This window comes from Mesocricetus auratus, unplaced genomic scaffold (assembly GCF_017639785.1).
Source record: "Mesocricetus auratus isolate SY011 unplaced genomic scaffold, BCM_Maur_2.0 Super-Scaffold_100008, whole genome shotgun sequence".
In the NCBI taxonomy this organism is placed as follows: domain Eukaryota; kingdom Metazoa; phylum Chordata; class Mammalia; order Rodentia; family Cricetidae; genus Mesocricetus; species Mesocricetus auratus.
The window spans coordinates 71,350,285-71,370,557 of NW_024429192.1; the positions used below are offsets into that span (position 1 = coordinate 71,350,285).

Here is a 20,273-nt window from a genome sequence, read left to right on the forward strand (position 1 = left end):
GCAGCCATCTTTGTATGTCAACAAGAGTCATCTACAGAAATAAGAGATGTCTGTGCTCTGATGGACTCTCTCTTTACTGCTGTCTCTTCTCACTCAGATTTTGGTGGATTCCAGGCCATAGAACCTGTAGTTCAATTTCTGTTCAATGTCTGCTGCAAGGGATGGTTGACTCTTGCACCTCTGAAATCTGGTTAGACTTTGGAATAATGGGTGGAAATCTCTCTGTGTGAGTGTGTCCATTGTCTAGAAGAAGGCAGCCTTATAGATGAATATGTTTCTCTGGTTAGTGATGAAAAGCTCAGGACTAGAAGACAGATAGAAACACATCTGTTTGATTCTGGGGATTTATTTACAGTGGGATCACAGACGTTCTGAATTCCTGTTCTGATTTCTGGTGTCTCTGTGTTTTGTAAATGCTTTAAAAGACAACAATGTTCAGGATACTGATGACTTTCAATATGGTATATATGGCCAGAGTGAAGTTGTGTATGACCTCTACTCCAGGACTTGGCCTCTGGGCCCTGTTACCACCAGTCTCCTGGGCTGTAAAGTTTGTGACCCTCTGGTCCCTGTCCCATGCTAGAAGTCACATTCAAGGTCTAGCCCCTCATCAGCAGCCAAACCTCTTATACCAAATTCTGCCCTGGGCCTGCCTCAAATTACCTCTGATCAGTCCCTCTGTATAGACTTTTACCTGTCTGTGCTGAATTATCTCCTTGTAAGGATAGGGCTTACATCTCCACTCTCCTCCCTTTCCTGTCTCATGTGTCACCTGGTTCTAAGCACCCCTCAGGCATAGTACAGAGTGTTTAGGGTCTTCAAGTATTGAGAAAAGTGTGGTAGGTCAGGGATAGTGGGAGACAGGAGAGTGTAGCATGTAGGTTGAGTGGCCAGAATGCTCCAGTGATGTTGAATTCACTCCTGCAGCTGCAGAGCATGAAAGGGCACATTCCTCTGGTCATGTCAGTCACCCAAGATGCCATGTATCCCTTTGCCTTGTGGTCCTAGGGGAAAACTCCTGGGTCTTGCTCTAGCCTGTTGCTGTCACCACATGTGGCCTACAGTATACCATTCACATTGTAGGTTTGCCCTGTAGTTCAAGCTTCTGCAGCATAGGATCTCTCAAGACTATGACTTGAATGAAACACATGTGAGCACAAGTTGGGGACATTGGATGATGTCCATAGCCAGGCTGAGAGCCAAACTGCTGCAGACTCATGGGTGGGCATGTTTGGTAGAGAGTAAAATGGGGCCACTTCTCCCACAACTGGAGTGCTATCCTGCAGGAAAGTAAGAGTGGTTCTTGGAAAATGGACACTTTGATGGTTACATGCTTGGTTGTTATTCTTGTGTTGCTGAAACATCACCTGGACATGGACCAATCCCTCTGCTTCATCTGTGTCCCTGTAGGCCTGATCCAGTGAACCTGGTCTGATGAAACTAAGAATTTCAGAGGCCAAAATTAGCTGGGAAACTCCACCCAGCCCCGTGCCTAGCAGCAGGTGCTTTCATCTCCGTGGTAGGGTTAGGGCCCAGCAAAGATTGCAGTTCCAGCTGGAAAATGGGTTCATGGCTCTGCACTAAGCCACTTCCTGCTCTCAGCACCTTTTCCCAGACCTTAGGTAGTCAGAATGTTGAGATGATTGCTTGACTTTAGAAGCAGAATCTTCTGTTCTTGCAGGCCTTGACACTTCCTTAGGGATACTATTCTTGGGCTGGGCACAGAACTAAAGCCAACATTGGGATCACCCAGATACATGAAGTTCACAAAATCCCCGAGTGGTCAGGCTGGCAAGAGCTAGAGGAAGGGCTCTGTTGATCAAATACAATGCTGTCCTAAGACCTTATATTCTTCACAGAGGTAGAGCCAACTGTAAAGAAGATGAGAAGAATATGTAACTTTGGAGCTCTGTGTCTGGGATAATAATGAGAATCTTATTGGTTTTCATCTGATCTTTCCCTTCCTAGCAGGAAATGAGTGACCATTATTATCATTCCTGCTGCACAGAAAGACAACTGTGTCTAACCATGGGCTCCAACAGCAGGGCTCTTAAACTCCTGCTTGCTTTTGGCTACTAGAATATTAATGCCTGGAAGACCTAGTTGCTGTTGTTTGTTACAGCCCCTGTATACTATACATACTTTATTTCCTCACAAAATGATTCTCTGTCTCCTACATGGCATTATGCATTTATCTCTTACAGTTATTTATTTATCCCTAAGGCTTTCAGCCCCTAAGATTTCTGTACTCTAAGCCTAATGACACCTGCTTGACCCTACTGTAGACTTGGCATATAACAGGTATTCAGGAAAGACATCTTAACCTCTGGCTCTGCTCTGAGATTGATCCATGTGAAGACTTTGTCTACCTGAGAGCAGGCTCATCTGGCCGGGTCCTTCCACATGATCACTGCTCTTGGATGTCTCAGACCACACAGAATTCCTGAGCTTGTTTGGAATTTGCCTGCATATTTCCTTTATTTTCTATGCAGATCAAGGCATATGTTTGGGAAATGTAAACACTGGCCTTCTTTCAGCCAGTGGCTAGGGCTCTTTTAATCTCAGCACCAAAAAGATGAAAACAGGAGGGCTGCCAATTTGAGATAAATCGCAGATAAGTGTGAGGCCCAATATCAGGAGAAAATAGATGGTGCTAGACATCAGACATAAACTGAGAATGTCCAAACAATAAAGAACACAGGTCATACTGCTTAAAGGACACTAGCTCGGAGTGGCTCTATAGAAGATTTTCTGTGGACTTCCTAAAAAACAAATAGGTTTGTAGTCTCAGTGACTATGTCACTTTTCAAGACCATGAGTGACCCTGACCAGGCACCTGTGCATCATGTTCCTGTGCTTGTGTCCCAAAGCCTTGTCTGAAGGAGTAGTTTCCCTAGATCATCTCACAGAGACCTTGTGTGCAATCTTTGAAATATCTGGTTCTTAAGGACTTTGCAGCAATGTTGTTGGGAAAGACACTGATGTTGTCCACAGGTGCAGATTTGAGTTCATTTTCTGTGCTGCTTAAAGAATGAAAAGACAGAAAAGTATTGTTACCAGAAATATTTAGGAGTCCTAGAAGAGTCCTACGACACTGGGAGGTTGCCATCCCCTCTTAGGGCTCTTAGTCTCACTACTTACAGAACAGGTACAAAGGCAAGCTTGAGGACAGCTTACTAGAGTTTAAAGGGAAAACACCAGGGCAATCATCTGTTCATCTTGAAGGAGGAGAATGGAGGAGACAAGCAGGCACAGAAGTCAACCCCACTGTGGTATGAAACAAAAAGAGCAACAAGTCCAAGCACTAGTTGAGCATGTTAAAGCATACTTAGGTTCCAAAGCATTAGTTAAGCATATTAAAGCATACTTAGGTTCCAAAAGGAAAAGGCAGGAGAGAAGAAAGGGGGCAATTATGTCTTTTTGACTCAGAAATTAAGGTTATCCCAGCTGAACCCCATGACAATATCTAGGGACTGTACTAGGGATCAGGAAGCCTGAAAAAGAAGTCTACGTTGTTTTAAAGGTGAATCAGCCTCTATAGAGCTTGTCAGATCCCTTCAAAACAAAGACATCACTTAAAGGTAAATTCCATTCTTTACAATACTGCTTAAAGCTAGTTTGAGAATCATGGAATTTCAGGTATGGGGACTGAGAAGATTTAGAACTATTTTTATATATGTCTCATTTAGAAACAACACAGAAGAATAGTTCATCACTGATGGTTTCTGCAAGGACATGGAAACCCTCCCTGCTGTGAAGAATGGAGCCTGAGTTTCGGGTGAATCATCAAGTAGCTAGACAACAGTTGGAATGTCACTGGCAGCAAAAGATGCAGCTTGGTATTTCTGACCTTGTGTACTGGGGAGTTCTTTTCAGAGACTTCCATTCAGAAGTAACATGAATCTTGATTCACCAAGCAGGAAAAGAATTAAAGACTAGGTGGTGTGAAATAAAGTTGGGATTTCCTAACAAAAGGACAGTAGCAAATACCCAAGATGTGAGTGTGGAATTCTCAATAGAGGGTGACAGCTGAGCAAGGTAGTACATGTCTGTACTCCCAGACACACTAAAGCTTAAGGAGCAGGAGTTCAAGACCAGTTTAAGGAATGTAGCAAAATACAGTCTAAAAATAAATGTAAAGCATAGGGCTAAAGATGAAACTCAGAGGTAAAGCACTGCCTTACCACATGCAAGGCCCAGGGTTCAAGATCTAACATCCTAATGGTATTTACATAGGTGATTTTTGTAGCTTTTGAAATGTTTAAAGGTTTTCTGGGTCATAATGAGTTTATTATAGATTATTGATTGGGTTCAGAGTGATGGGCTACAACAGTGATTCTCAACTTTCATACTGCTGTGACCCCTTAGTACAGTTCCTCATGTTATAGTTACCCCCAACCATGAAATTATTTTCATTTCTAATTCATAAATATAATTTTGCTACTGTCATGAACTGTAATATAAATGTCTATGTTTTCTAATGGTCGTAGGCAACCCTTGTGAAAGAGCAGTTTGACCCTGAAAGGGGTCATAACCCATAGGTTGAGAAACTCTGAGCTAGAATAAGTAATTACAGGAGAGAAAATTCTTCTTGGGGCCCATACTTCCAGCCCACATTTGCAATGTGAATATTAGAAAACTAGGAAGACTGTACAGGGAAACTACCGTTTCTACTGTAATCACTTAATGGGTAATCTAGAAAGTTTTCACACTACAAGATCTCCACTGGTTACATAGTCAGATGTTTTAGCTGCTAGACATGTATTTGCTGTGTTTGGAAAGTTGTGTGCCTTTTTGATTCTGTGTGACAAAAGTACCGTCTGCCTTACAGGGCACAGTCATGATACTTGAGTAGAATTCACTGATCTGACACATACAATAATCTTGTTGACTTGGAGTTCCTCAAAAGATACTAGGGACAAAGTGATAGAGGTATCTCTTTTAGCTGACCAATAATATGACCATGGTCAAGGGTCAGAGGTATGCTTGTGACTCCTGACCTCAATGTGTAAAAAAAGGTTTATTTGTAACTCTGGGTTGACAAATTCATGACATGGAATGTAGGCTAAATTTCCTTTAATTGTTCGTTATGTACTCAAGATTTCTTGGCCTAGATATCTGCATATAACTTCCTGAGACTATGCATTGGCCTTCCTTACATACCACCCACCATATCTATGCATAACAAAAAAAGAACAACAAAGCAGAAATACTTTTGAGCATTTAGGAAAACAAGGATAAGAGATACTGACTTAAGGTGGCCAGCCTGGTCTCTCTGCCAAACAATCAATACTGTGACACAGGTTCATCTAAAAATAAAAATGGGTGAGCTTTGCACAAAGTCATAGATGCAGAAGCTTTTGATTGCAATTGTGCTATGGGCATGCCTAAATGTAACTATCTTCCTGAGAGCATGTTGATCTCACTCAATATGAGTGGTACTGGAGGCCTTTCCTTGAAAATGATTCCAGTCCTTGTAATTAATCTTTTTGAAAGTTAACTGATCCTTTTTAATCTCTGGGCAGAAGAGCAACTTTTCATGAAGTCATAAATAGCAAGTTTCTACCACCAACATCTTAGGAAGATATTGCACAGCAAGAGGAACAAGTGGATCTTAGGGTCAACAGCTCTCCTCCTACACTTTCTGATTGGACTAGAACCAGACTCACCTGTGGATCCCACAGTTTTCAAGCGCTTAGAACACACTAATAGAACATGACTATTAAGCTATCTTTCAATTTCGTACATATAAAGAAATGAAGATGTAATTACTGAAACTGAGAAGAGAAATTGCTCAGTGAAACACAAAATAAAACTAAGAACATAAACATTAAAAAATATGAGGGCAATCAACAAACACCTTTTAATATTAATTGTAATATTCGTGTTTTCAACTCTCCAGACAAAAGACACAGGTTAGTTGAATAGATTAAGAAACAGAATCCACCTTTCTGATGTATACAGAAAAAGAAATAAGAAGGGATAATGCCAGCATGCTAAACACTGTGAGTCTATGATATTTACAGGTATGTGATGACAGCATTACTCCATTATGATGTGAAAGATTGTCCATAATTTCTGTTAGAATTGATTTTTGGTGGACATTTTAATTACTATCAATGCATAACTGTGGTGGAATATGTACACATAAAGACAACTGGTCAAGATCCACTTAAGAATATAATGTAAGCAGTGGGTTTTGCTGTCAAAGGTCAATTGAAATAATTTAATAAAGTATTTATTGACTAATCAAAGGGAGCATTGACATGCCTCTGTACTTGATGTTCAGTATTCTCTGTAATAAAACTATACAACAAAATGATGAGTCTTGTCTCTGGGTAGCAGATGGAATTCAGTGGATACTGGCCTTGCCCTTAGCAGAGATACTGCTATGATAGCAGTGTTCTGATAGCCTAGAACACACTGACGTAGCATCATAAGCAGCTTAGGTTCAATATCTTGTCTAGCAGAAGTAATCACTTCCAAGTTTGAGCCACAAAATGTATTTCTGTAAACTATAATCAGATAAATACTGTGAGATACAAGCTTACAAAGTTTCTTATGTCTCAGAGGCAGGGAGTTGGATTGTTATGGCCAGGATCAAGCCTTGCTTTTTCCTTCCCTGTCACTCTGTTCCATTATTGAGTATATTTCTTGATTTTTCAGAGTATGTCACCAAGTTGAAAGGTTGACAAGGAGCTCTGGTGCAGGCATTTGCCATATCCCTTGTGAACTGATCTGAGCACGATAGACTAACCAAGCTGGATAAGTACTAGACCAAGGAAGATAGAGCAATGTTAATGATTCTGTCTAATATCAGTCTGATGACCACACCAGATGAACTTACACATGAAAGGACATGGGCTTGTGGAGAAGCATGTGGCCCAGCTGAGACTTCCTGAACACCTGGTCTTGCTGATGGTCTCAAATCACACACCCTGCTTTGGCCTTGCATGACTTGAGTTTAGTCCTGAATTCAATTTTGAAACAGCATCTATTAATCAATCAGAGTTCCTGAGCACTACCTTGGGGCCATTTCAAAACTGATTGTTTTTCAAGTCTTACACTCACATAGGCTGACCATATCCAGGCTCCAATCTTTAACAACTTTACTCATGCTCTATCCCTAGCCTGACTTAATTTTCTTTGCTTTTTTTGAATACATATAACATATTCTGATCACAGTTTCCCCTCCCCCATGTCCTCCCAGATCCTCCTTATCTCCACACCCACCCATCTTTAAGCTCTGTCTTTCCTCTCTCTTTAGAAAACAAATGGGCAAGTAAAAAAACTGGAATTTTTTAAGCAATCAATTAAAAAGCACGACACACATAAAACCATAAAAATACACCACCAGAAACCAAAACACACAAGCAAAAGACCTGTCAAAGAATATCCAAAGCAATATGAGACAAAATAGCCTGAAAATCACTACTGAGTTTGTTTTGTGTTGGCCATCTACTAATGAGCATGGGACCAAGCATTCAGAGTGGTTTATAGACTGCCCCCTCCCCCAGGCCCTGTGAGACTCCATTGGGGAAAATCAATTTTTTTCTTTGCAAGTTGTCAAGATGGCTTTTTTTCTGTGAGATGTGGTAGATCTTGTTTGCTTTCTTCTCTCAGTGCTAGGACCCTTACTGAATGCAGCCTGTGTGATTCCTGTGCTGCATTATTGAGAATTCTTGGCATGCCCTGGACTTCGATCCCAGAAGTTTCCTTATATCAAGGTTTATGTTTGTCTGGGATTGGTTCTGCCTACAGTCTCTGGGGCGATCTGTCATATCAGGACAGATTCTTCTCTCAACATTCCCCGTCACTAGCTCCTATCATTGTTAGGTTTACTCCTAGGAATTATTTTACTTTTTTGATGCTATTAAGAATAGAATTATTTTCCTGATTCCTTGCTAATCTTGTGCACTTTTGGTGAATAGGAAAGCTAGTGATTTTTGTATGATTACTTTGTGTCCTAGTATGTGGTTGACAGTGCTTACAGTACTGACACTTTTCATGTGGAGTCTTTAGGGACTATTATGTACACAGACAGAGGACTACTGAGATGCTGCATATCCTTGTTTATGAAGGACTAATCACAATGGCTGGCCAGACTGTAGGATTAGCTCAGGCATAATTGAAGAGATAAAGTAAACGTGTTTTCTACACAAAATGGAGAATTATTCAGCTACAGAGAACAAAAGGATGTTGTATTCAGGAATTTGGAAAAACATGAGACGTAAGGTGGTGTATATAGTCAATGTAAATGATGACTTTGAATGAAAATATTTTTGTGAAACCCATCATTATGTACAATGAATATGCACCAGTAAAAAATAAAAAACTAACCATCAGAATAAAAGGTTTTGGGAGGTAGTTCAGCAGTAGGATATATGCCTAGCAAGGACCTGGATTCATTAACCAATATTGCAAAAATTATGTAGTCACTAGTTGATGGGAATAGAACTTTACTATCTAAACCTTTGTTCCTGGAGTTTTTAGCTCATTGTTCTCAGTAATTAAACGACAATAAGCAGACCATGATAGTGCTCACCTGTGATCCAAACATGTTGGTGAAAGAGGCAGGCAGAACTCTGTGAGTTTGAGGCCTGGTATATGTAATGAGTTTCAGAGCAGCCAGGGCTATGTAGAGAGATCCTGTCTAAAAAGCAGAAACAACAAAAATGTTTTGACAAGATGATGAAGAAGTGTTCCTCTGGACAGTAGCTGGAGGAGGGGTTTGGAGCTGGCACTGAACCCCGAAGAACCCATGAGACAATTCTGTGCCTTCAACTTTGAGTCACAGATTTCTAGACCATGGACTAAAGTCTGTTGCTTACAACATAATCTCCTGAAAGTCCTTATAATGCAGAGACTAAGGTTGGAAGTAGTGTGGCTAATATTCAGTAGTGTTGTCTTATTTCTGTTCATATCATTGCTTTGAATATTCCCTAATTCTTCAGGCTCTGTCACAGGGCTGATTCCTCAACAAGAAACTTGTATGGAAGTTTGTCATGTGCTCTAATTCCTGGGAACTATAGAATAATGGTGTTGAACAAGGTCTGCATTGCTAGGGGGTTGACCTAGTCCTTTAGTAGGGACCCGTGGTAACCTCAGAATACAAGTGCTCCTTGAAGTATTATGCCTTGAGCCAGAGAAGGAATGAGATCTGTAGGATACCCAGCCATTTAGTCATGCCTGAACCCATCAGTCCTGATGTTGTATGACAAACTCCAGAGTCTAGTTCTGAAATGGAAACTTGTCATGGTTTCTCACATCTAGCACTGAATGCCCTTGTTTGCCTTAGTTCATATTCCCATCAAGGCTGACTGCAATCATACAACTTCCCAACCACGTGCAATTCATGAACCCCCACATACATTTTAGTTTTATCCTGATTTAACTTGTTTTCATTGACTGTAATAAACTTCCAATTTCCCAATTCTATGTATTCATTGTGACTTGAATAATAGAAACTGAGATCACATATAATAGAACTGTCCCAATCTCCAAATTGTAATTCTAAGAAAAGTTGACTAGGCACTAATAGATTGTTAGAATTGGAGGTGACACATGATGATGTCTATTAAAGTGTGGAATTAAGGAATCTGTGACACACTGTGCAATTCCATGTGAGCAGAAATTCAGATGAAAGCTGGGAAACTGTGTCTGTGAGGAGCCGATACTCCTTAGAGTGATGGTGCAGGGTAGAACCCTGCCTGCAAACTACAGGGTGATAGGACATCCACACACATGATGAATCCCAGTGAAATATGCTCTAAAATAAATGAGGTAGAGTAGAAATACAGGTTGAGAATGAATATTTTATTGTGCATTTCAGGAGCAGGGAGAATGAATTTGGTAGGCAAGAGTAGTAAAGGTATACTTTTGCATGATTCTAATCCCAGCCTCTCTGCCTAAAATGAATGTTGAATGGCCTAGAAACATGCTGCAGGGGACAAACTCTTCTCCACAGTTGTCCCTCCATGAGTGACCTGGCAGCTGATACTGTTTCGAGATTTCCACGCTTCTGCTGTCATGGTCAGGAAGCTGGTAGCCAAGTACTTGTTGTCCCTTTTGGAAGGCTGAGTGGTCTTCACACCCTGGGTAATAGGTATACCATCTGACTCCCAGGTCACTTTCACATCACTTGGATAAAATTCCTTGATCATACACACCAGTGTGGCCTGGTTGGTCTTGAGCTCCTCAGAGGACGGTGGAAACAGGGTGACTGAAGGTGCAGCACTGGGCTGACCTGCAGGGTGAAGAAAGAGGTCAGAATCTTGGTCTCCCTATAGCAGTCCCGCAGATAGTATGTAAAGTGTCCTGAGTTTAGTGGCTGTGTTGGAACAGACAAGAGTACAGAAAATGGGGCACACCTTTCTTCCATATACTCCCTGTGTGTCTAATAATTATGCATCCCACAGTTATGCAACACTTCAATTGAAACCTCCCTGCACTATGACCTTCAACACAGACACCTGACCTTCCCTTTCCTGCCCTTGTATCCTTTTCTCTGGTTTTTATATATGTCTACAGTTTCTCTGCTCCACTATGAGAACCATTATGATGTAAAATCTCTGCTGAGACTAACCATTAAACCTAGGAACTTGTTTTTGCCCAAACCTGTGCTTCCTGGGTTTGTGGTTTCTGCTCAGCAAAGCATGTATCTGCTTGAACTGTTTCTCATTCTGCAGAATGAGGTGAGATTGCCTGCTCTGGCCAAGGTGTCATTTTCATGCATCAGGACCAGATTTCTGAGAATGCAGTTGCTCTGTTTTCCCAGCAGTACCTTAAAGAGACTGAGGAACCCAGCTTCCCAACCACATTTTCAGTCTCTCTTCTCTTGATTTCCTATGTCCAAAGATCCCTTCCCTTTCTTCTCTTTACTAAAATTCCTGAGTTCTAGATTGGTTACTGCTCTGTTCATGGCTTTCCATGGGAGCTTGGGGATCCTTTATATCCCCTGCCTGTCCTAGGAATGGAGTTCCAAGTTCCACTATCCAGTTTCCTGACCTCTGACATGTTATTTACCAGCCTCAATGCTGAATGTCCCACATTCTCCTAATTCAACAGTTGTCTCTACCTCTATGCCTCTGGTCTTCCTTCCCCATGAGATAGTAATTCACTTTACCCCTCACAAAGTTCACCAGAAAGATAGACAGCCATAGAAAATGACACAATGGAGTACCTATCAGAAAGCTGTGTATTCAAACAGAATGACAGACAGACATTGATAGTTAATCTCTTTCATCCCTCTGTCTTTGAGATTAGACATCAAAAGCAACAAGAAATCATCTGAGGTGAAACACATAATCTAGAGAAGCAAGAGTTTATTTACCTAGAGTGAAGCTGAAGCATGAAATAGAATAGAGAATGACAAATAATCCAACAAAAATCATCTCAAACATAGGAGATTGCAATAACAGAAGAAGGAGTCACTTACCTAGGACTGTCACTTTGGTGCCTCCACCGAACACCCAACACTGTGATATAGGCTCATGCAAAAACCCTACATGTAGCTTTTTTTGCAGTTTCAGCTGTGGTGAATGCATTCCCTGATAATTCTGGGTATGTGATGACCTCTCTAAAAGATTCTTCTTCCTAGGATCCCACATGTCCTCTGAGCCAGCCTTGCCAGAAAATCATCCATTAAACTTTCATCCTCTCTTTGACAGAAACTCTTTACAGCATAAGAGAGGAGTCCTTGATGACAGCTCAAGGAAGCTACTAGCTACATGGAGTCTATACAAAATATTGGAACCATTAACTCAGTCTCTGCAGCTCTTGCCAAGAACAAAGAGAGAAAGGTCTGAGACCCTGCAAAAGACATCAGGTGGAGAACACACACAACCCTCCACATCTCCTCTTCCTACATGTGGCAGAATCATTACCAACAACAAATTACTGAACATTGTAGGGCCATTTCGTGTAGTCATTTGATGATAACTTGACTATTTCCTGTTATGAGGAAGTAATCAACAACTTCTTTTGAAACTTGATATTTTTTCTAGGCATTCGTTTTGTAAACCCAGAAATATAGTCACAGCCGACAAGATATGACTTCTGGAATGTGCTTTCTTAGCATGACATAAGGGAGGAATTTTATGCTATAGTTATAGCTGAATCAAAATCCAGGTGAAATGAGTGCTAGAGGCTGCTTGATGGGAATATGGAAACATTACTATTTTTGTGTTTCCTATTTTTTGTGTTCAAATTTTTCAGTGAAAACTTGAAACAAGAGGACGAGGAAGTAAGTCTCTGAACAATATACCTGAGTATAGATGAGTGTTAGCACTGTCACAGCAAGGAACATTGCTGTGAGGGTACCCAGGATTTTCACTTTCAATTATTGAGCACAGACTTTATCATACCTTAGCATCAGAAAACTGCCATGTGGCATAAATTCAAAGATCCTTCTTAGCTCAGAAACTGGAGATTTGGTAGCCTGAGAGCAAGCTCTATTTTGTCACCTGTCACTCTGCCTAAATATTTCTAGTTTTGCAGACTATGCTACTAGACTGTTTGATCCACCAGACTTTTGGATGTAGTCAGTGCCCATAATGCTCATGAGGTATAGAATCTCCAAGCCTTTAACACTAAATACTTAATGACTTAGACAGAGCCTGGACCACTGAAGGCTGACTGTCAATGCCAAATACTGTGGTTGACACTAAACTGAGGTACATACTGGTGTGCTGATGAACATGAGAGGACTTGGGCCAATAAAGTGGATGTGTGTTATACATAAGTCCACCCAAGCAACTGGCTTGAGTTTAGCTCTCAGGTCACTCACAGTCTTCCTTGACGACCCATCACATGACCTTGAGTAGTCTGAAACCACTTCCTATGAGCAATTATTTTGCACCCCTTCTGAGATCAGTTTGGATCCATTTCTCATTCGATCCAGTTATTTTGCTCAAGTGATTATCCTTCTACATGCCCCATTATAGAGGACCATAAATAATGTTTTGAATTATATAATAAAATTCTCTAAGTTCATTGCAAGAATCCACACATTTGTGGAATTGTTATATAATATTAATTGTTTAGCCTAAAGCATGACATCTTACCTGAGTTGCATTCTAAATGAGTGTTCCTACATTGTGGGCCTCAGAGAACAGTGCAGGGCAGGGGAAATGCCACTCTTAGGGCAATACACTCTGACCATTTCAAAGGTGACCTAATTTCTCCCTGGGAGCCTGATCCCACCTCACCACTTTATAGATTCAAAGGATTAGAAATTAAATATATAATGAGAACAAATGAGACAAGGCAGTACTTCTGATTAATGATACTTTATTGAATACTCAGTGGGTAAGAGAGAAAGTTTGAGATTACTAGTATAGAGAAAAGACCACATTCCGGGCCCCCTAGCTCCAAGATTCCCAGCCTAAGGAAAAGGCTGGGCTCCTAGAGACATTCTGCAGGGGACAAACTCTTCTCCACAGTGTCCCCTTCATGTGAAACTTGGCAGGTGACACGGTTGTGGGATCTCCACTGGTCTGCTGTCAAACGTAGGTAGCTGCTGGCTATGTACTTTTGACCTTCTTTGATGGGCTTTGTAGTCATCACCCCATTGGTGATAGTTTCTCCATTTGCCTTCCAGGTCACTGTTGCAGCACCCGGGTAGAAGTCATTGGCCAGACACACAAGTGTGGCTTTGTTTGTCTGGAGCTCCTCAGGTGAAGGCGGAAACACTGTGACTTTGGGAGTGGACTTGGGCCCACCTGTGTGAATAAGAGACAGAGATGGATTTCAGGAGACAAAAAATATCAAGAGTTCAGTGACTCTTCATTTTGGTCATCTTACCCATGTTGAACTTTTGCTCCTTGTCTTCCCCCCTTGACCCTCAATGAGTACAGTCTTCTTAATAGCCTTTTCCAGGACACTCTCCCAAGTTACATGGCCTGGACTCTTTCTTTCTGCCTCCATTACCATGCTATTAGAAGGTATGACTATGCTCTGCCCACTCTATTTTCTATAATCTAACTTGAAATTTGTCCAATATCTGATCACCTTCCCCAGGCCAGCTCTCTGGTGAATAGGTTACATTCCACCTTGCTTTGAAGATTGCATTTTCATTAAGTGAGGAAGCCTCTTCTTTGTTCCCAGTACCTGGGACACTGAGCCTCCAGTTATCTTGGACAGCAGGGTTTCCACATCAACCCACTAAGCTTTCCCACTGAGTAGTGTGTTCCATCCAGAGATGATTTAAGGCTACTCCTGAACTCTAGTGCCTCCTGCTCATTTTGACCTGACCACTATACCCTTTATCCTGGTCATGTTTCAGAAGTTCCTTTCCTTGAATGGAAGAGCATAGCAGCCACTTGCTCACAGAAGCAGACTCCTTCCCTGACATTCAGTTAGTATTGTGAAACCCCCAGTTTGTCCCTCATTCCTGATCTCCAAATTTTAATATGCTATTTAAAAAAGCTGAAAATAGAAACACAAGACACCCAGGGTTAAAATTTGTCAACAGAATGCCAGATAACCCTGAGATGACCAGGATCTGGTTACCTTACTAGTCAGTGCTGCCTCTATGTCTATAGGACTTCAGTAGCCCAGCAGAAGATCAGAAAACTGAAAACTACTACAAGTCTACTCCTTCACTATGCCTCTGTGGTGCCCACTTTAGGTAATCTAAATCCTCAGAAGCTTTGTAAATCTCTAGATTCAACTCTTGGCAACCTATAAAGATATTGTGGGTTCTGACAAAGTCCTAGTGCCCTTTCTTTGACCCTGTCCATGGTCGCCGATGATGAATCTGTCTGAGAACAAGGATTAAGCCTTTGACTCTGGACAGACCCTAACTAAAGCCCATGAGATCACAACATATTTATTAGACTCTGAGACCAGCTTCAGGTTACTCCAAAATGACCCATCTCCCCTAGCCATCATGGAGAAGGGTAAGCATTCAGTCCTTAAGTCTGAGAAGGGTAGAATAGAAGAAGTTCCCAGAGAGGAAAAACAGACCCTTTTAAGACAACAAGGCCTGGTCTGAATGGAAAGGAGCATTAAAGCCACTTACCTACGACAGTGAGCTGGGTTCCGCCGCCGAAAACATACCACAGTGACTGAGACTCAAACCAAAACCTGTGGGGCTAGCACCTGGGCCTGTTCTCTGGCAGCTGGGCTGGATCAAAACACTGGCTGGCTCTCATGGGTGGAGCTGTGACCTCTTTGAGGATAGGTAGATGATAATTCTTTTCACAGGCTTGTGTCCTTGTCAGACAGACACCACCATGGAGTTGCTTCTACACCATGAGTACCTTACCCTATCTCTGATATTATCAGAAGATCCCAAACAAATCCTCGGTGACATTACTTCAGGTGTCTTTGTTGTGTGACATAGAATTCAAAGACTTTAAGCCTTATTTTACAGACTGAGATGCTTTTCCTCACAAATTCACATAGTCCCACTTGATGACCTTCTTTGGAATCAAGGACACAGGACCACTCTTGCCTTATGAAACTTCCATTGAGAGAATTCTCTTTGAATTTCTATCTACAGAGATATAACCCTAACATTCTTATGTGGTTTCTCAGAAAACAGTATCTGTTCATCATTCTATTTATCTATACACATACATCCATACCTATCTTTATATACACATACACCCATCAATAGCCCCAAATCACCCATCTATTTGTTTGTCACCTTTATGGTTTCTTGAAACTTCTTATACAAAAGACAAAAGTAACCTCCTTTCAAACAATTCTGTAGTTCACTATGTTCTCATTTGTGTCTGAAACTTCCCACATTCTATTATGTTTTCTTTCTTCTTGGTCTGCACATGGCTGCTCATGCTAAGACCGTCACCAGGGTAGTGTTTGCCTGTCCCCTTCATATTATTACTGTATATGACCTGTATTATGCACTCTGTAAACCCATAGCTATCCAGAACTCTATATGTCTAGTTCTTTCTTTTTTGGGCCTAAATTCAGGTATATTATTTCTTCTTGGGTGTTCTATAGAAACCTCAAATTCAACAATCTCCAACCAAATTTATTTCCCTGAAACTTGATCCTCTACAATATCTTCTTTTCAGCAGTTTCTCTCCAACATAGAGCCTGAAGTCATCTCAGAATGTTTCCCTCTCATTTAATTAACTTTTTGTTATTCTATACAGCACAGCATGCCATTAAAATACTCAAAACACAAAGACAAACACCCAGCTCACACCAAAAGCTCATGATGCCAAGAATACTTATGTTTTGCTGAATTTTGATTCTATCTCTCAATAATTTTTAAGTTAAAAAAACAACTACATGTGTCTATATGCATGTGGATTTCTGGATGTGAGTTCAGTGCCCTCAGAGACCTGAAGAGATAGAATTAAAGACCATTGGTATAAAACCAATGTGGGTGCTGGGAACTAAAGTTGAGTCTTCTGTGAGAGCAGTACACTCCCATAACCATTGAACTATCTTGCCAGCTCCCCAAAATTATTAATTTACGTTGGAATATTATCCATTGCATTAAGGCTATCATTTTATTTTTCCTTTCTTGTTCTCTAACTTTTTAAAATTCATCAGCATAACAATTGCCCCTGGTTAAAGACTTGTTCATAAGGTATTTTTTAATATATTAGCATCATAATCCTAGTCCTTGTTTCTTAGTAAGTATAGCAAATATTCTTCCTTTAATATTGGAAGGAAGCTTCCTCAGTCTGTAATTGCTTTAAAAATTACAATATTCTTCATACTTAAGGCAAAATATTTGAGTCAGAAGCAAGGGCAGACCCCTACTTATCCTTTTATCATTTATAATAGTTCACAGATTCTGGATATTCAGATACAAATGCCTGGTAAAATGCCATTCAATCAACAGAGCAACTTGAAAGAATCAGCTAAGCAGTCATTGAACTAACATGAAAAGTAAGTGACTGAATACAAAAGCAGCTTATAAAGTCCATAGGCTTTCTTGCTATATGAGTGACCATCATTTAGAGACCACACAAACTTCCATTTATAACTCTGATTTTATAGAAAATACTCTAGAAATTAACAACATAGAATGTTATATAAACATAACTTGCCTTGTGAATAAGCTACTTGGCTTTTTAACATAAAGGTTTATCTTCAGAGTATAATCTTGCTCCTTGATGAAAATGTTGAGTATTGTAAGGTCATTTCTTTTCAAGTTAATCACAGACTGCATCAAAATTGAGTCATAACAAGAAGGGCAGACTTCTTGAGAATCATGGAACTAATTCTAAAATCAAGCAGTAAGAACAGTGGAGAATGGGCATAGGTAGTTGGTACATGGACAGTACAACAAGGCCTACCTGATTAAATGAAGAAGGGTATAGGAAGACATGTTAAAGGAGACCATTGGGGAGGAGGGCAACTAACATTGTAGACCTTTTGAAAAGTCATGTGGAACCTATTACAGTAGAAGTTTCATAAAATATCCACATATAAGAAAGGAATTTAAATAGAGTTACCAGGTAATGGGGGAGACAATGCCTCCACTAGACATATTATGGCACAGAGCAAAACTTTCAGTATTAATAATTAGCTATATTTTGTTGAATCATTGACCAAGGAATTTTTACAGACCTTCCACCTCCCTGAAACATCATAGGCCATTGTCAAAGCTATTGGTTCCTCTCTACAACCTAATAGTAAACCTATTAGTGAAGACAGCTCTTTCTTATGTCATTAAATCAGAAAAGTTATGCTGGTGCCTAACTAGAAGCCTCACCCCTACTGATTAGCCTTCATTATTCTGGAAGGTATGTTGAATGCTACCAGAGGAGAAAGGTAATTGCCAATATCATCTAATTATAAACTATATGGCATATAATAGAAATCTGCCTGTAAGATTTACTGGTGCTGTAGTGATGTGAATGTTTTGGAAGCAATCAACTATCCTGGTAGGACGTAAGGCCTACTCCATGAGATGGAACCCATATCTGGCATGATGAAAGTGGCCAAGAATCTGAGATTACATAGGTCTTGAGTCTAAGGGAAAATGTACTATTATTATTTTGTTAAAGGAGCTGCAATAAAATGAAGTTTTTATAATTGATAACTGCTGGCAAAGGGAAAATCAGTTTTCTTCAAGGGAGTGACAGTGAACATATCAACCACATTTAGGGAAAACCCCATACCCAAGATTTATTGCCCAACACAGAATGAGCTTCATGTTCTTTGTATGCTTTTTCTATATTATTTCAGTGTTTTTGTCTTAATGATCTATTTGTTTGCTTTTGTTTTTGTATTATTTTAGAGAGAAAATAACAAGAAATTGAGCAGATAGAGAGGTGGAGAGCATCTGAGAATACTTGAGGTAAGGGAAAGAATATCATTAAGATATATTTAAATAATAATAAAAATATACTTTGAAGAATTCAGTATACTATGACTTAAATCTTAAACAGATTTTCCTGTGTTTCTAGATGTTTCAGAAACATACAATTTGAATAAATTATTATCCTTATGTTTTAATAATAATAAAAGTTACCTTTACTGGGTATTAACTTTGTGCCACGTTCTGCTGTTGAGTAACATGATTTTGAAGATTTCCATCAGATTGCTTATGATGGATAAACCATGGTGTGCTCTTCTGTGGCATTTGCATGAATTCCTATTTTCGGTCATTATTAATAATGTTGAACTCACCCTTCCTGTATATAAGTATTTGGTTACAGGTTTCATTGTGTTCCTTGCTTAGGAATAATTCATAGATGGAAATTGCACCATGAAGATAGACATAGATTTTATAATTCACTGCTGTTCTTGAAATGCATTTAAGCCCTCTAGACAGTCCTTAAGATTGCTAATTCCTTCCATAAAGGTTCTGATAATTCTTACTTTAAATATAATCACTTTAATTCTTACTCCTCATAGATTTTGGCCCGGGGTTATTAAGTTTATCTGAGCCCCCTTCACATCTCCAGGACATGCTCTATGCACAATGTCTCTCCATTGGCTTCTTTGGTCTCTTTCTCCATCTTCAAATAAAGACCATACAGTTTGCTATTGGAGTTAACTTTTCCAAGACACAATTCAAAACTTTGGTAGTCCCCTGTTGTACTGGGTGTGCTTTGTGTCAATTTGACACAAGTTAGCGTCATCAGAGAGGAAGGAGCCTCAGTTGGGAGAATGTTCCCATAAGATCCAGTTGTAAAGCATTTTCTCAATTAGTGATCATTGGGGGATGGTTCAGCTCATTGTGGGTGGAGCCATCTTTGAGCTGGAGGTCCTAGGTTCTGTAAGACAGCAGGGTGAAAAAGCCATGGGAAGCACCCCCTCCATGGCCTCTGCATCAGCTCTTGCCTCTAGGTTCCTGCTCCTTCGATTTCCTGTCCTGACTTCCTTCAGTGATGAACAACAGTTTGGAAGTATAAGCTGAGTAAACCCTTTGCTCCCCAATTTGCTCTTCAGTCATGTTGTTTTCTTGCATCAATAGAAACCCTAAGACTTCCACATAAGTCATTCTGATGCCTTTCTCACACCTCAAAGCAAAGGATAGAACATTAGACATCTTGGTCTCATAGCTCCGCCCAGAATCTCCCTGCTGTACCTGGTGTCCTGTTCTCCTTAAATCATTGCTGTTTTTGTGCTGTGTTCCCATCACCACAAGGTACTCAAAATATATGATGCTAGCATTATTTTCCCTTTTATTGTTCCTAAAATGGACAATGGATCTTACTCTTCAACTGGAGTGTGGTTCAGATACAGTTCTGCTGCATTACCATGCTCAGTAACTGTTTATGAATACCTTAGTGAGTGAAAGTCTTATCCTTGGTGACAGGATAAGGGAAACAACTTTCCTTCTTTATAGCCTGACTGTATTTCCCAAAATATAAGACAGTAATGCTAATATAACTACATGTTAGAGTACACATCTATTGTGGGCCCAGCCTTCAACTCCATATCAGTAACCTATCTTCAGAAAGAAAGGACAAATTGATACAACATTATTTTGCAATTCTCAGATGTTGAATTACTGGGAGTAATGGTAATGTCCAAAGATACAATGACAGCTAAGGACTCAGTGGCCCTTCACACCCGTGCAACATGCAGCCCAGTGAAGGGAAGTCTGTTTTGCATCATTACCTGGAACCCATAGCCTAGCATATCCCTGGATAGCTAACATAATGGTAGTGCATAGCTCAAAGGAAATAGGTGAAAGAGAATTGGCAAGAGGAGGATAGAAGAGAGAGCATGAAGTTGGGGGTTTGGAGGGGAAGGAGTAGAGGGGAGAGAGAAATAATAGGAGAGGAGTAGGGAGGGGGAGGAGGGAGCTCAAGGAAGATCAGCAGCATCCT

At 40.4% G+C, this 20,273-nt stretch overlaps 2 protein-coding genes across 25 annotated transcripts in view; both read right to left on the reverse strand.

Moving 5' to 3' along the window:
- Positions 1-9,795: 9,795 nt before the first annotated feature.
- The window catches only part of LOC101839749 (Ig lambda-1 chain V region S43), a 612,967-nt gene continuing 602,489 nt past the window's right edge, over positions 9,796-20,273 (reverse strand). For 6 of the 10 annotated variants that reach the window (XM_040751113.1, XM_040751111.1, XM_040751118.1 and 3 more), the window contains exons 3-4: positions 11,438-11,475; positions 9,796-10,246 (exon numbers count right to left, since the gene is read on the reverse strand). In XM_040751113.1, coding sequence (XP_040607047.1) covers positions 9,930-10,246; positions 11,438-11,475 — 355 coding nt within the window. In that variant the 3' untranslated portion in view covers positions 9,796-9,929. The remainder of the gene's footprint in view (positions 10,247-11,437; positions 11,476-20,273) is intronic. The other 4 variants (XM_040751116.1, XM_040751114.1, XM_040751112.1 and 1 more) reach the window with 3 other exon arrangements.
- Positions 13,274-20,273, reverse strand: part of LOC101841371 (Ig lambda-3 chain C region) — a 388,037-nt gene continuing 381,037 nt past the window's right edge. For 7 of the 15 annotated variants that reach the window (XM_040751121.1, XM_021231515.2, XM_021231509.2 and 4 more), the window contains 2 exons: positions 15,023-15,060; positions 13,274-13,721 (listed from right to left, as the gene is read on the reverse strand). In XM_040751121.1, coding sequence (XP_040607055.1) covers positions 13,405-13,721; positions 15,023-15,060 — 355 coding nt within the window. In that variant the 3' untranslated portion in view covers positions 13,274-13,404. The remainder of the gene's footprint in view (positions 13,722-15,022; positions 15,061-20,273) is intronic. The other 8 variants (XM_040751127.1, XM_040751119.1, XM_021231514.2 and 5 more) reach the window with 5 other exon arrangements.